Below are 14,215 nucleotides of genomic sequence, written 5' to 3' on the forward strand. Positions count from 1 at the left end.
CCAAATGTAATATAATCTCCATATTGATTTAAAGTCTCACACAAGGCCAAATGTAATATAATCTCCATATTGATTTAAAGTCTCACACAAGGCCAAATGTAATATAATCTCCATATTGATTTAAAGTCTCACACAAGGCCAAAGGTAATATAATCTTAATATTGGTTTAAAGTCTCACAAAAGACCGAAATATATTAATAAAATAGATGAAAACGGTTTATAAAATATGTCATAAACAGCGCTGTAACTTTATTGGTAAATACTGACTATTTCCTAATTATACTTATCATGTTAAATTCTAACCTCATAGATTGGAGTCTGGTGGTCTGACTCAATCGAGACGACGAATTCACGGTATCTGTTGCCAGGATTGTTGAAGGTTTCCACCAAGCCAGCTAAGTAACCCTTCTCTTGGCTTGTGGGACTGAGATAGAATGGAAGGTCAGACCAAATGGTTTCCGCCTCCCCCTGTACACGGATCCCTAGTCCAAAGATGTCTTGGCCGTATCTCTCATCGTACTAAAATATAATGGTTTTATCTTACAAATGACATAAGAAGTAAAAAAACAAACAAACCTGTTTTAATGATTAATTCAACAGATATATAATTATAGCAGGTTATGACAAAGATGAATTTGAATACTTTACAATAGTCATTTTAATTCGACTTATAAACATGTCGTCAATGTGTCACAGTAAAGAAAAAATCATTGGATGAAAACTATATCGGGAAAAAAAGTGTGACCGGTAAAATGTAGAAAATGTGGATACGTGACTAAAGTGGGATCGGTAAAGTTTAGAAAATGTGGATATATATCTAAAGAGGGATTGGTAAAGTTTATAACATGTGGATATATAACTAAAGAGGGATCGGTAAAGTTTAGAAAATGTGGATATGTGACTAAAGTGGGATCGGTAAAGTTTAGAAAATGTGGATATGTATCTAAAGAGGGATTGGTAAAGTTTATAACATGTGGATATATAACTAAAGAGGGATCGGTAAAGTTTAGAAAATGTGGATATGTATCTAAAGTGGGATCGGTAAAGTTTAGAAAATGTGAATATGTATCTAAAGAGGGATCGGCAAAGTTTAGAAAATGGGGATATATAACTAAAGAGAGATCGGTAAAGTTTAGAAAATGTGGATACGTAACTAAAGAGGGATTGGTAAAGTTTAGAAAATGTGGATACGTAACTAAAGAGGGATTGGTAAAGTTTAGAAAATGTGGATACGTAACTAAAGAGGGATTGGTAAAGTTTAGAAAAAGTGGATACGTAACTAAAGAGGGATTGGTAAAGTGTAGAGAGTGGGGAATACGTACCTTAAGATGAATCGATAAAGTTTAGAGAGTGTAAATAAAGGGGATCGGTAAATCTTAGAGACTGTGGATACGTCACTAAAGAAGGATCGGTAAAATTTAGAAAGTGTAACTACGTACCTTAAGAGGGGTCGGTAAAGTTCTAATTGGTACGACATCTCCGAGGTAGTGTTCCTCTGGTGGCAGAGCCAAGACAGCCTTCCGAACAAAGGTAAAAGCGTCTGACTTATGGTAGAAGATGTTCGTGAGTCTAGGCTGGATGTTTAGTCGTAAAGTATTGCTGCGGACATCTAGTTGTAGACTGATGTTCAGAGGAAGCGTCACGTGGTATCTTTTGACTAGGCTACTTCCGTAACTGGTTTGTGTTAGAGGTTCGATAAACCCTCCAAAAACGTTAGAAGAATAATGGACCCTGGTCAGAAAGAATGTGAAGTTTTTATTCACACAATCTCAAATTCGTCTTCGCATAAAATATAATTTCACTTTTAATAATTAGCAACGCAAGCTAAGTTTGTAATAAAGCTCAATTCACAAACAACATTAAAATATAGAGATATAGCTCTAATATTTGTCGAGGAAAAAGAGTCAGGACTTACGTGGGTTGGACCTCCACACCAACTGTCCTAGGGCGAAAGCCACTTGTTGTGGTTTGAACACGAATGTCGCGCACACGAACAGAAAATATGATTGGCTTTTGGTTGATTAAGAAGACAGGGAAACCAATCTCTGAAGGTAGAATATTAAAGGAGGAGGCAGGCATGACTACCTTGATGTAATGTCCAGGAACTCCTGAGTGTATCTGTTGCTCTAGTTCTTTGTAGAACTGGATGGCTGTTGAGTAAGAAAATTTTATTAAAGATGTTTATTATAAATCAGTGTTTAACTTCTCAGTGAAATAAATGAGTGTAATGAGGGTGAAATGTCTCCGTTATAACAAGACTAAGATATCTCCGTTAGATACACCTTAAAATGATATCTTACCACTCTGCAGTATCTCTGTCACGTGCTCCTTGTCAAAGGTGTATAAGGAAGTCCTCTCAAAGAGTTGGAAAAGGACTTTAATCTTTAATTCCTCCGGTTCTCGTAGAACCACGTTTAACTTCTTCCTCAGTGTTTCGTAATGCTCGTGCAGCCTCTCCACTCCTAATTTCGTAGGACCAAACAGAATGGTAGAGAGTTCGGAGAGGATCTCGCTACGGGTTACCAGCCTGTCGAAGACCTGTTCCAAGCCTTGAGTTACGATTGACAGCTAAAGAGAAATCACATAAAAATGTCAAGAACCTCATAGTTCCCACTATAATCTCGACACCTTGTTTTATTGTTTTTAGGTGCAATATTTTAGTAAGTATATAAAAAGCGTACAAGTAACAATGTTCCTCAATATTGTCAAACATATGAAATTCGTGTACACTCTTCAATGTCACTAAATATGTGGATTTTTAAAATTTTCACGTTGCTTATTGTTTGTTGTTAAACATATATTTACACAATGGGCTATGTATGTTGTGCCCATCACAGGTATTGAAACCACATTTATAGCATCATAAGCCCTTAGACTTACAACTTAATCAATGGATACTCAGAATAAGCCCTCAGGCTGAACCAATAAAGGAATTTGAATTTAAAATGAAAGATACGAGAGGGCGGTGATCTCACCTGGACTGGGAAATCCCAAACAGGGCCAGTGTTTTGCATTATGTTGAAGAAACCTACTCTGGGGATTGTGGAAACGTTACTGTGAGTCAACTGGTAGAGCATGTTGAAGCTGTAGTCTCTGGGAACTGAAAGAAATGTCTAATATCAGTTTCTACATTAATAAAATCCTTAGTTAATTGACATTCTACTTAAGGACGGGTTTATTATAGATTTACTTGATATTCAACTTACTGTCATTGAATTCAGACATTTTCAGAAATGAATAACTGAGCCCCAAATCAAAAGGTTTAATTCCGCCAATTACCCGACGAATCTTCTGAGCTCTAGAGAAGAAAAGAAAACACGAACATAAAATCAAGTGCCTGCTTAGTGCTTGAAAAATAATAACAGCTATTGTTTGGTGGTTCAAGTGACTACAGAAAGTTAACCTGAAGCAAGAGATGGTAATGTAACTCAGATACTTACAGGTACTGGAAACAAGGTATGGTGGTGTTGCTCAGACTCTTGAGGTGGTTCAAGTGACTACAGAAAGTTAACCTGAAGCAAGAGATGGTAATGTAACTCAGATACTTACAGGTACTGGAAACAAGGTATGGTGGTGTTGCTCAGACTCTTGAGGTGGTTCAAGTGACTACAGAAAGTTAACCTGAAGCAAGAGATGGTAATGTAACTCAGATACTTACAGGTACTGGAAACAAGGTATGGTGGTGTTGCTCAGACTCTTGAGAGAGGTGTACACCACGTGGGCCACCTGTTTGTTCTCTTCTAACCACAGGCGTGTGACGATCTGATCGAGAAGAGGCAGAGGAGGATTGGTAAAGAGCATCACAGTGAAGGCAGCGATTCGGACTTCATAAGGCTCAGCCGTGTTGAAGAAGATTGGAGTAACTAGCGGCAACACCTGGAACACAAATAAAACGTTTACTGATAACAGTTACCGAGTTAACCCTTTAGCTGATAGGGCAGTCGTGTGAAAAGTTCGATCCCTTCTGTGGTTGTGCTGAAATGGGGCTTCCACAACACAGACATTAATATTTGTCTTTAAAATTTTGATTGAGGTGAAAAAAAGTATTAGATACAGTATATTAATATGAAGTTATATTCAGACGAAAGCAACACCTACCACCTCTGGATCTCGGATAACAAGATGGTGCAAGGTGTAGATAGTGACTTGACGAAGGTAGTTACAGGTTGCCACTGGATCTCTCTCATTTCTAAGCCTCAGACAACTAGGAGACTGTCCAATGAAGTAAGGTTTGAGGTATTCCAAAGTCAAGGGGTGGCCGATATTAGCCAGTGTCTCGATGTAGATTACTTTCTCGTGGAAATCTTGAGAAGATTCAAGGAGTAAACTGATTTTCTACGTGAAAAGAAAAACAAATAATTAGAATGTGCCTAAAAATGATCATATCACAGGCAGTGAAAAATAGTGTTTTTGGATACTTATTGTTGAAATATTGGATATTATAAATAGTATTTCTAGACAGTTGTTGTAAGTAAAATGTATTAACTCCACTTACCTTTATATAGTCTTTAACAATGTCTAGTCTACACAGGGGAGCTTTAGGGTCATATTCTTCTTGTGGAAGACCTCTTCTTGGTTCTAACTTGTCATGCTGTAAGTTACTAACGACGCATGCGTCACGAACAAGTCTGGCAAAGGCTAAGAATGTTGAGCTCAAAAGAAATCGATTTGACTGGACTTTTTGAATCTGGGTCAGTTCCTGGAGAAGATATTAGAACTTTTATCAGTGAGCGATATTTCTATAAAGTTTTTAAAATATCGAACGTTTCACATCTTAGCAATATCCTGCCCTATTTGTATTTAAAGAGTAGCACTAAACCTAATAGTTGACAGCAACTTATATGAAACAGATGTTAGAAGTTAACAACCAATTCCGCTAATAACTACTTATTTTCTGCTAGGCCTACTTTGTGTTCGATGTTGTGTTTCTGGTTTTATTTCTAGATTGGAGACTTCTGGGGACTACATCTGGCTAACGTCTCAAGCTACAGTCCAGAGAAGTCACCAATCTTCTTTGTCTAATCTGTCTGAAACTGTCTCTTAAACATGATATTCTCTGTATATTATGTAGGTTAAGTTCTTATAAAAACTATAACTTACATATAAGGCCTGGATGGTTCGTTCATTTGGATATACGATGTTTCTTGGCAGACCTTCTACAAGCTCCCGCGCTTCGAAGTCAGTGACGAGGCCTTTCTCGATAATATGTCTGATCACTAGAACAGCATCATTGGTTCCGGAGAGGGGAAGAGAATCAAGCAACAACTTCCTTAAAAAAAAAAACACAAAACTCTCAGCACCGAAACTATTGTGTTTCTTACAAAGAGTACTAACTATATAAGTTTAGGCATAAGTCAATTTGTTTATTTGCCCGAAGTAACCACGTAGACTTAGGTCAGTTTGTTTATTTGTCCGAAGTAACCATGTACACTTAGGTCAGTTTGTTTATTTATCCGAATAACTATGTAGATTTAAGTCAGTTAGATTTTTTGCGCGAAGCAACCGATAAACGGGAACCAGGGTAACATTTCACCTAAATTTCAGGACTAGAAATAAGTAACGTGTGATTATTGGCGAGATTAAAAATTCAGAGTTTTCTCTCACCTCTTAACTTGTTCCCTTTCTGTGAGTCCGTACTTCCGCTCAACCGCAAGCACTTCCCGGAACAGAGCTCGGAAGTCATCAACCTTAAGGACAGACAGAGCATTAACCAGATTCAGGACTTTGAATGAAATAACATCTGATACTGAAAGGTCTCCACGTAAAACGTCAACGGTCAGACTTTCCAGAATGTCCCGAGCGGTGTCTCGCATCTCCCGGCGATCGATAGGCCCTGCAACAGACAAGTAAGGGATGTCCAAGGTGTCTTCCGAGGAATGATATTGTCGAGAATAAGGTTCTTCGATAAATTGTTTTGGCCGAAAATCCTCAGATTTCACGAACTCCTGATTTTGGAAGTCAGAATGCTGGAAGATGCTTGGTATGCGATAGGTGAGCTGTCTGTGACGGAGATAGTCACGGGGATAGCGAGCAGATTCTGTGGGACGATTCGATAAAGTTGGCTTGTAGATATTGGACTGTGGGACGCCTTCTCGGGATTCCGGCAGCACGTAGGTCAAGCTGGTGTGTTTAATTGGTCGGTACTGTTCTGTGGAAATCTCTCGAACTGGCTCCACCGAATGCAGGGTGAGATTTTGGCTGGAAATTGTAAGTGTAATTATTAATACAGGAAATTCACAAGATTTCTAATCGATATCGGTCTCATTATTCCGATTATTTAGCAGTTCGATCATTCCAATGACAGTTATGCACATGTAATATCTAATCTTTCAGGTTTTTTATATTTATTAGTGGAGTTTAGTTCAGATAACTCTGGTGGACCCCCCAGTAAGGAGAGGAATTGGGGAAGGGGTGACGAGTTTTCATCAGCGTGTTTAAAAAAGCAACTATAAAATTTCAGTACTTACTGAGCTAACACTACTACGTCACTTCCATCAATACTGATAACCGACTTGCCGTCACTTAGAACACTTTCTAATGTTGGCTTGCTCACTGTGCCCCTGATGTTGTACTTTGTAGACACAAAGGACTTCACAATGTCATCATTCTAGAAATAGAATTGTATTAACTTAACAATGTCACGTTTCTAGAAATAGATTGTATTAACTTAACAATGTCACGTTTCTAGAAATAGATTGTATTAACTTAACAATGTCACGTTTCTAGAAATAGATTGTATTAACTTAACAATGTCACCTTTGTAGAAATAGTTTATTACGCATCAACTGCATCATTCTAGAAATGGTGTACTATTTAACAATGTTAATAGTTTAGGAAGTCTTATTACTTAAAAATTCGTCATTGTAAAAATTGTTTAATAATTATTAGTGTTATCGTTCTAGAAATATATGATAAACTAACTTTTTACCTTTAATCTATATATCATGTTGCTATCATATATTGTAAAATACTATAAAAAATTTTAACCTCATTTTCAAATTAAATAATATAATAACCTAGCACCGTAGTTCTTATACTACACTAAAGGAATTGAATTCCACACAACAGAAACCTGTACTAACGATTTCATATCCAGTTGAACAGCGACATGACCTCTTCTTCTCCACACCTTCAGGTTCGGTTTCTGATAATTTCTCGTGTGAACAGAGCCATGGGCAGCCTCGGATGGCATGGTTATCATGTCCGAACAAAGGTCGTTTAACACAGTTCTTGTAGTTCTTCAGCTTGGTGATGTTGAGTACATTATCATACACGGGAACGTCAGGACTGTAAACGGAGTCAACTGTGTAGAGAGTTTCACAGACGCCCCCGATTCCGTCCTAGGGAACGAAACCCCTTTTAGGACTAACTCATTACTAAGAGTTAAGTTATAATTAAAGAGTTTTATATTATATGTCTGTTTTATAGCAAAATTTTGAATGACTCATATATTTTAATATTTGTTAAAACAAAATAAATATTTTCTGAAATACTGTTCATAAAATACCTTTTGATTCTTGGAATTGGTGAAATATTTCTTAAAATTCTTTAATTGGTTTTAAAATAATGAGCACAGATACTTCCAGCACGCGCATATCGACTCTACAAATAGTAATAGAGAAATTTCATTTCATACTTAACCATATTTTTTGCAGTATTAATTTGGTTAAAAACATAAATGTACATTCAAATGTATAGATTTTAAATGAGTTTTTGGTCTGTTTTGAATGCATATAAAGGATGAGAATGAAAATCAAGGTTTTCGTGGGTTTTAAAGGTTTCACTAAGAGGCCTAATTATGTTTTTAGTTTGTTAAGAAACCTTACCTCATAAACACTGAAAACTTCAGGACGAACGTGAACTCTTGACCTGTAGTTGTCGTAACTCAGTTCTTGGGTGGTTATTTTACCATAATTAACCTGCAACAAGCTTAGAATTCCTTTCTTGATGTTCAAAGACCAAGTTGGTTCAGTGCTGTCTGCTTCAAAACTTGTGACCTAAGAAAACATGTTCACTATTCATAAATCAATAGTTATATCAAGTTACAGACAAGAGAAGTCAGTAGCTATGACTACCGCTGGAAAAATCAGTAGTTATGATAAATTACAGGCTAGATAAATCAATTGTTAAATGAAATACTGACGATGTCAGTAGCTATGAAAAATCACCTAATTCATAAATCAGAACGAATAAGAAATCATAAATTAGTGAAGTCCATAGCTATAAGAAATAACAGACAGAAGTTATATTATTCACAGACTGGATAAGTCAGTAGCTACGTTCGTGAAAGTACAACCAGAAAAAATGGATTCGTGTTTTGTACTTCATGGTTCCACAAGAAGGATGACTTACCAAACCATCCTGCAAGGTGACCCGGATAGGTTTGCCCAAAACTTTCTCGTAATCCGATGAATGAGAGAAATCTTTCGGGATATCAGCAAAATAGGGATCCGGAATTACCTTATGCAGTAGCTTCGCAACTTGAATATTGTCAAGCTGAAACAAAAAAAAAAAGATCTGCACAAAAGTGATTACGTCCAATGCTTGTAATGAACTCTGGGTGGGCCAAAAGTGACTTAATCCAAACACACGTCATTTTATATTATAATCTTCTAACCATTTTTTTTATATTTTATGGTCAAAATGGAAAAGGACCACAACACTCACCTTTACTAGATAATCCTTCTGTCCAGAACTCAGCGTGGATGGGTACGGTTGGACTAGAAGGTCACTTAGGATCTCGAGACCAGAGAACTGAGGTGATAGTGTTGGGATGCCAGACAAAAGACGACCTCGGTACACGTACCGGTACAGCTGACCTGAATGGACTTCTGCGAAAAAAACAAAAAGTTTCACTTTTCTTCTTTGAATAGTTCTTCATCTACATACACGCAGTCCTCCAGTAGAAGTCCTACTAGAAATAAGCTCAAGAAGTTAACTTTACTTTAGATGAAAATCTGTTAATGTTATTGACGTTTCTTACTAGAAATACGCTTATAAAAGCTGTTTAACCCCGAAGCTTATTTTACTTGTCAAGTTTTGAAAATCACAGTACCGTAGGTCCTCCGTTATCAACAGTTATTTAAGTACCGTAGGTCCTCCGTTATCAACAGTTATTTAAGTATCGTAGGTCGTCCTTCGTTATCAACAGTTATTTAAGTACCGTAGGTCCTCCGTTATCAACAGTTATTTAAGTACCGTAGGTCCTCCGTTATCAACAGTTGTTTAAGTACCGTAGGTCGTCCTTCGTTATCAACAGTTATTTAAGTACCGTAGGTCCTCCGTTATCAACAGTTATTTAAGTACCGTAGGTCCTCCGTTATCAACAGTTATTTAAGTACCGTAGGTCCTCCATTATCAACAGTTATTTAAGTACCGTAGGTCCTCCGTTATCAACAGTTATTTAAGTACCGTAAGTCGTTATTTAAAAACCGTTGTGAAACAAATAGGCTCATCTTAGTAATGGTAATGTACAACTTTGTATCGGTTGTAGAAATTATCATTCATGAACGTTGGTAGCTTTTCCTGTCGGCAGAATGGTGTATTAGATATTAATATGGTGGATATGAGTGATAACCCAGCAGCTTAAATGTTTATCAACAAAAGTGAAGTTTATAAGCCTATTTTTATCTTTAAATATACTACAGTACTGGAAATACGAGTTTTCTTAACTTTGCTGTAGTCATAATGTTATCAAATCAAAAGAAATCTGGTACACATCTACTGTGGATACATTTTCAGTTTAAGACAGTTTTTAACTTGTAGTTCTGACGAATAAGAAATCGTAAATGTACATACCAAGTCTGGCGTTGGTAGAAGCTGAAAACGAAACAAACATTCTGTTAGAAACCCCAAAACCAATTCAAAACGAAATTTGAAAGTCTAAAAAATGTGATGCTGTTTTCTAAGAGTTTTAATACTTGTTTCATTTTAATTAATACCTCTTTTCTTTATTAAAAAGTTATTCCTATTGATATTTTATTTGTGCTTTCTGAGGTATCAATGACATTTTTTCTATATTAAATTAAAATCACACTAAAACTAAGACCAATATTAAATAAGTACTTACCCAACAGAAAAAAGAGAGCTATCCCTAGTGCTACCCTCATTTTGAAACCAGGACAAGGGATACTCTCTCAAAAATGGAATCCCCTTTTTATAGGAAATTACTGATTGTCAGCAACCAATCTATGCCTTTCCCTCATTAACGTCACACATCCTTGACCGTTAGAAAACTCAAGGTTAAGACAGTAGGGTTATATGAAGGTTAAGGCTTAATTTGATATTAGTTTCTGAGGCATGTGACATCTATAGCTGGTAGAGTTTGTTTTTTCTAATGCAAATTTTAACTGTTGAACTATGTTGTATATTAATAATACTTTAGTTTTCTGAATATTTTGTAGAAGTTAATAAGATTTAGTTCACCAGATGTAAGAGTCGATGGATGGCAATATAATTAAAGCAAGTTCATACAAGCTGAATTCAAAAATGTGTCTTAACGAAATTAAAGCAACAATAGAAACATTTATCCCATTTATAAAGTCAACATTCGAAACAGTTAAACCATTTATAAAGACAATATTCGAAACAGTTATACCATTTATAAAGACAACATTCGAAACAGTTAAACCATTTATAAAGTCAACATTCGAAACAGTTAAACCATTTATAAAGATAACATTAGAAATAGTTTTACCATTTACAAAGATAACATTAGAAACAGTTAAACCATTTATAAAGACAACATGAGAAACATTTATACCATTTACAAAAACAACATTAGAAACATATCATTTGTAAAGACAACATTAGAAGCAGTTTTACCATTTACAAATACAACATTCGAAACAGTTATACCATTTATAAAGACAACATTAGAAACATTTATACTATTTACAAAGACAACATTAGAAACATTTATACCATTTACAAAGACAACATTAGAAACATTTATACCATTTACAAAGACAACATTAGAAACAGTTATACCATTTACAAAGAAAACATTAGAAACATTTATACCATTTACAAAGACAACATTAGAAACATTTATACCATTTACAAATAGAACATTAGAAATATTTATACCATTTTTAAGGCAACAGTAGGAGCAAATATACCTGCTTCCACAGGTAAAAATAGAAATGTTTTCAATAATATTTTTACGGATTTATAGAACAAACTTTCTATAGTTTGATCATCTTTACAGTGGAATCATACATTGCCTGAAGTTATCACTCTTCTATGGAGTGAAACTTCGCAACTTTAATTGATTAAAATAAACAACATAAAAAAGCATTTCCACAGTAAGGCTGATCACAATATTAAATTTAATTATCCAGAAGGTTCTTTAACTGTTGCTAAAGTTGTTTTTTTATTTCACAATGTTTCATCGGGTTAACTTGGCATTATCAAGAAATGTACATGAATTGTTAGAAACGCAATACGTTTAAAAAATAAGTGTGAAGCCCAGCCTATCATCTGATTTACCATTCATCACTGAGCTATATCGTTTTCGGATCTCTGTGTGAGTAAAATACATCTTGAAACACCGTGAATATATATATATACATCGAAACACCACAAACGTAGATATATTTATGCTGAAGGAAAGCACGAGGTTATCAAACACTTAAAGGAGAAAAACAGTAGAATATTTAAAACAAAATGTTTGTTCCAATGTAACCAAATACTTTCAACCATTATTAAACTTACGTGTAGAAAGGTGATCAAATTGTTTGTTTATAATTAAGCGCAAAGCTACACAATGGGCTATTAGTGCTCTGCTCACCACGGATATCGAAACCCGGATTCTAGCGTTCTAAGTCCTCAGATCAATTGTATAAAATCTAAAAATCTTTTATAGGTGAATCGTACTTATCGAATTATTTTTTTAGGAAAACCATAATTAAAATAGGTACAATCTTTATATTAGTTGATTATTACTATTAACATAGTTTCTTTCGTGTTAACATTATTTATACTATTCTTTATGTTTAGAATTATACATTAGAAAAGTGTTTGACTTTAGACTAATGTTCACATACTTAGGTTTTCAGCGTTCTTATAGCAGAGTGAAAACTGTCTGTTGTTTCTCTGATATGTGCACGTGTTTTACAATCATTTCCATACACAGTTCCTGATGAATCGTTGTCTATATATTTTAGAGAATTTGACCTAGCTTTTCACCAGGTAGAAACTTGTATCAGTTTTACGTAAACTGGCTGTTTTGAACAACTTCTGTTATAGCTTGGGAAAGTTTCGGGTTGAAGGCTTTACTGCAATATATAGGGTTAGCTTTAGAAGTTACTTTTTTATCAGTTTGGGATTAGTTATTGAAGGTTGTAATTACAACATTAGAAGGAAAGCCTATCGTTTTCATTGTTAATTAAACCTTTTCTTTATTACGTCACTCTCAGGTTGAAAGAACAAACAACCAAAATATATCACAATTTCTGTCAGCTTTTTCACGTATTCTGTACGCTAGTTGTGTAGATATCATTGAGTTTCAAATCGCAACTTTTAAGGGCTGTCTCAAGGCTGTAAAATATCTTACTATATATATATTTATATATATATGTTAAATATGGCAGTCAACACTTCTTAGTGACCTTGGCATTGAGCCAAGTCTGTGTTTAAATTATCAAGTATGGTTCTTTTTTGTTTGATTTTTTAGTTTTTACCTAAGTAAGCTATATTGCTAAGTTGGTGATTTTCTGGAGATAACGCGTATAGTATTAGTTTAGGTATCAAAAATGGTATATCTGTGTTAAAGATATCACTAAAGATCTGAGGTACAGTGCGACATTAGATATATGGTATAGCTGTGTTAGTGATATACCTAAAGATATTCTGTACAGTGTGAGTTTAGGTATCAAAATTGGTATAGCTGTGTTGGTGATATTCCTAAAGATATCACGTGCAGTGTAAGTTTAGGTGTCAAAATTGGTATAGCTGTGTTGGTGATATTACTAAAGATCTCTCATACAGTGTGTGTTTAGGTGTCAAAATTGGTATAGCTGTGTTGAGGATATTACTAAAGATCTCTCGTGCAGCGTGAGTTTAGGTATCAAAATTGGTATAGCTGTGTTGGTGATATACCTAAAGATATTCTGTACAGTGTGAGTTTAGGTATCAAAATTGGTATAGCTGTGTTGGTGATATTCCTAAAGATATCACGTACAGTGTAAGTTTAGGTGTCAAAATTGGTATAGCTGTGTTGGTGATATTACTAAAGATCTCTCATACAGTGTGTGTTTAGGTGTCAATATTGGTATAGCTGTGTTGAGGATATTACTAAAGATCTCTTGTACAGTATGAGTTTAAGTAATCGTGTAAACAATACAGCGTGAGTTGTTTTGATGTTTGATAAACTTCTTCACCCTTATCTTCTGACTCTGGTTGCTGCAGTCCTTTCATTTAAATCTAAATTGGATGTGTGTTTTCACCTCTGGTGAAAAAAATTCTTTAAAAAAATTCTCCTGGCATCTAGAAAGATTAAGAAGAAATAGAAATAAGTTGAAATCCAATCTTGGAAACTACTATGTAATATATGCTTATTAATTCAATAGCTCAGAGAGCGAATATTGATTAGTTTCATATCACAGATATCTTCCAAATACAGGTTAGATCGAAACGTCTGGCTTCAAGCTGTTACTTAATTTATATTCATTCTCCGGTTCCATAGAAGGTTTAACGTTACACGATAATCACCACACCACCGAAATATGTACAAGACCCATATCAACCAGTGTTTTTTGTTTTGTTATTCCACACAGAAACTGCAAGAAGAGTGAGTGCTTTACTATTAATGGAGAGGTAATGTGAAGGTTGCGTTGGTTGGTCTTCACTATTAGTGGAGAGGTAATGTGAAGGTTGTGTTTGTTGGTCTTCACTATTAGTGGAGATATGATGTGATGGTTGTGTTGTTAGTCTTTACTATTAGTGGAGAGGTAATGTGAAGGTTGCGTTGGTTGGTCTTCACTATTAGTGGAGAGGTAATGTGAAGGTTGTGTTTGTTGGTCTTCACTATTAGTGGAGAGGTAATGTGAAGGTTGTGTTTGTTGGTCTTCACTATTAGTGGAGAGGTAATGTGAAGGTTGCGTTGGTTGGTCTTCACTATTAGTGGAGAGGTAATGTGAAGGTTGTGTTTGTTGGTCTTCACTATTAGTGGAGAGGTAATGTGAAGGTTGCGTTGGTTGGTCTTCACTATTAG

The 14,215-nt window shown here is 35.3% G+C and overlaps 1 protein-coding gene across 1 annotated transcript in view; it reads right to left on the reverse strand.

Moving 5' to 3' along the window:
* The window catches only part of LOC106474974 (vitellogenin-3-like), a 19,092-nt gene extending 8,983 nt beyond the window's left edge, over positions 1-10,109 (reverse strand). The window contains exons 1-18 of the mRNA XM_022403224.1: positions 10,070-10,109; positions 9,799-9,819; positions 8,668-8,831; positions 8,353-8,496; positions 7,827-7,997; positions 7,083-7,340; positions 6,468-6,607; positions 5,605-6,198; positions 5,101-5,269; positions 4,496-4,699; positions 4,099-4,335; positions 3,659-3,876; positions 3,207-3,298; positions 2,976-3,100; positions 2,301-2,568; positions 1,916-2,150; positions 1,440-1,731; positions 304-519 (exon numbers count right to left, since the gene is read on the reverse strand). Coding sequence (XP_022258932.1) covers positions 304-519; positions 1,440-1,731; positions 1,916-2,150; positions 2,301-2,568; positions 2,976-3,100; positions 3,207-3,298; positions 3,659-3,876; positions 4,099-4,335; positions 4,496-4,699; positions 5,101-5,269; positions 5,605-6,198; positions 6,468-6,607; positions 7,083-7,340; positions 7,827-7,997; positions 8,353-8,496; positions 8,668-8,831; positions 9,799-9,819; positions 10,070-10,109 — 3,588 coding nt within the window. The remainder of the gene's footprint in view (positions 1-303; positions 520-1,439; positions 1,732-1,915; positions 2,151-2,300; positions 2,569-2,975; positions 3,101-3,206; positions 3,299-3,658; positions 3,877-4,098; positions 4,336-4,495; positions 4,700-5,100; positions 5,270-5,604; positions 6,199-6,467; positions 6,608-7,082; positions 7,341-7,826; positions 7,998-8,352; positions 8,497-8,667; positions 8,832-9,798; positions 9,820-10,069) is intronic.
* Positions 10,110-14,215: the final 4,106 nt, after the last annotated feature.

This window comes from Limulus polyphemus, unplaced genomic scaffold, assembly GCF_000517525.1.
Source record: "Limulus polyphemus unplaced genomic scaffold, Limulus_polyphemus-2.1.2 Scaffold7926, whole genome shotgun sequence".
Lineage (NCBI taxonomy): Eukaryota > Metazoa > Arthropoda > Merostomata > Xiphosura > Limulidae > Limulus > Limulus polyphemus.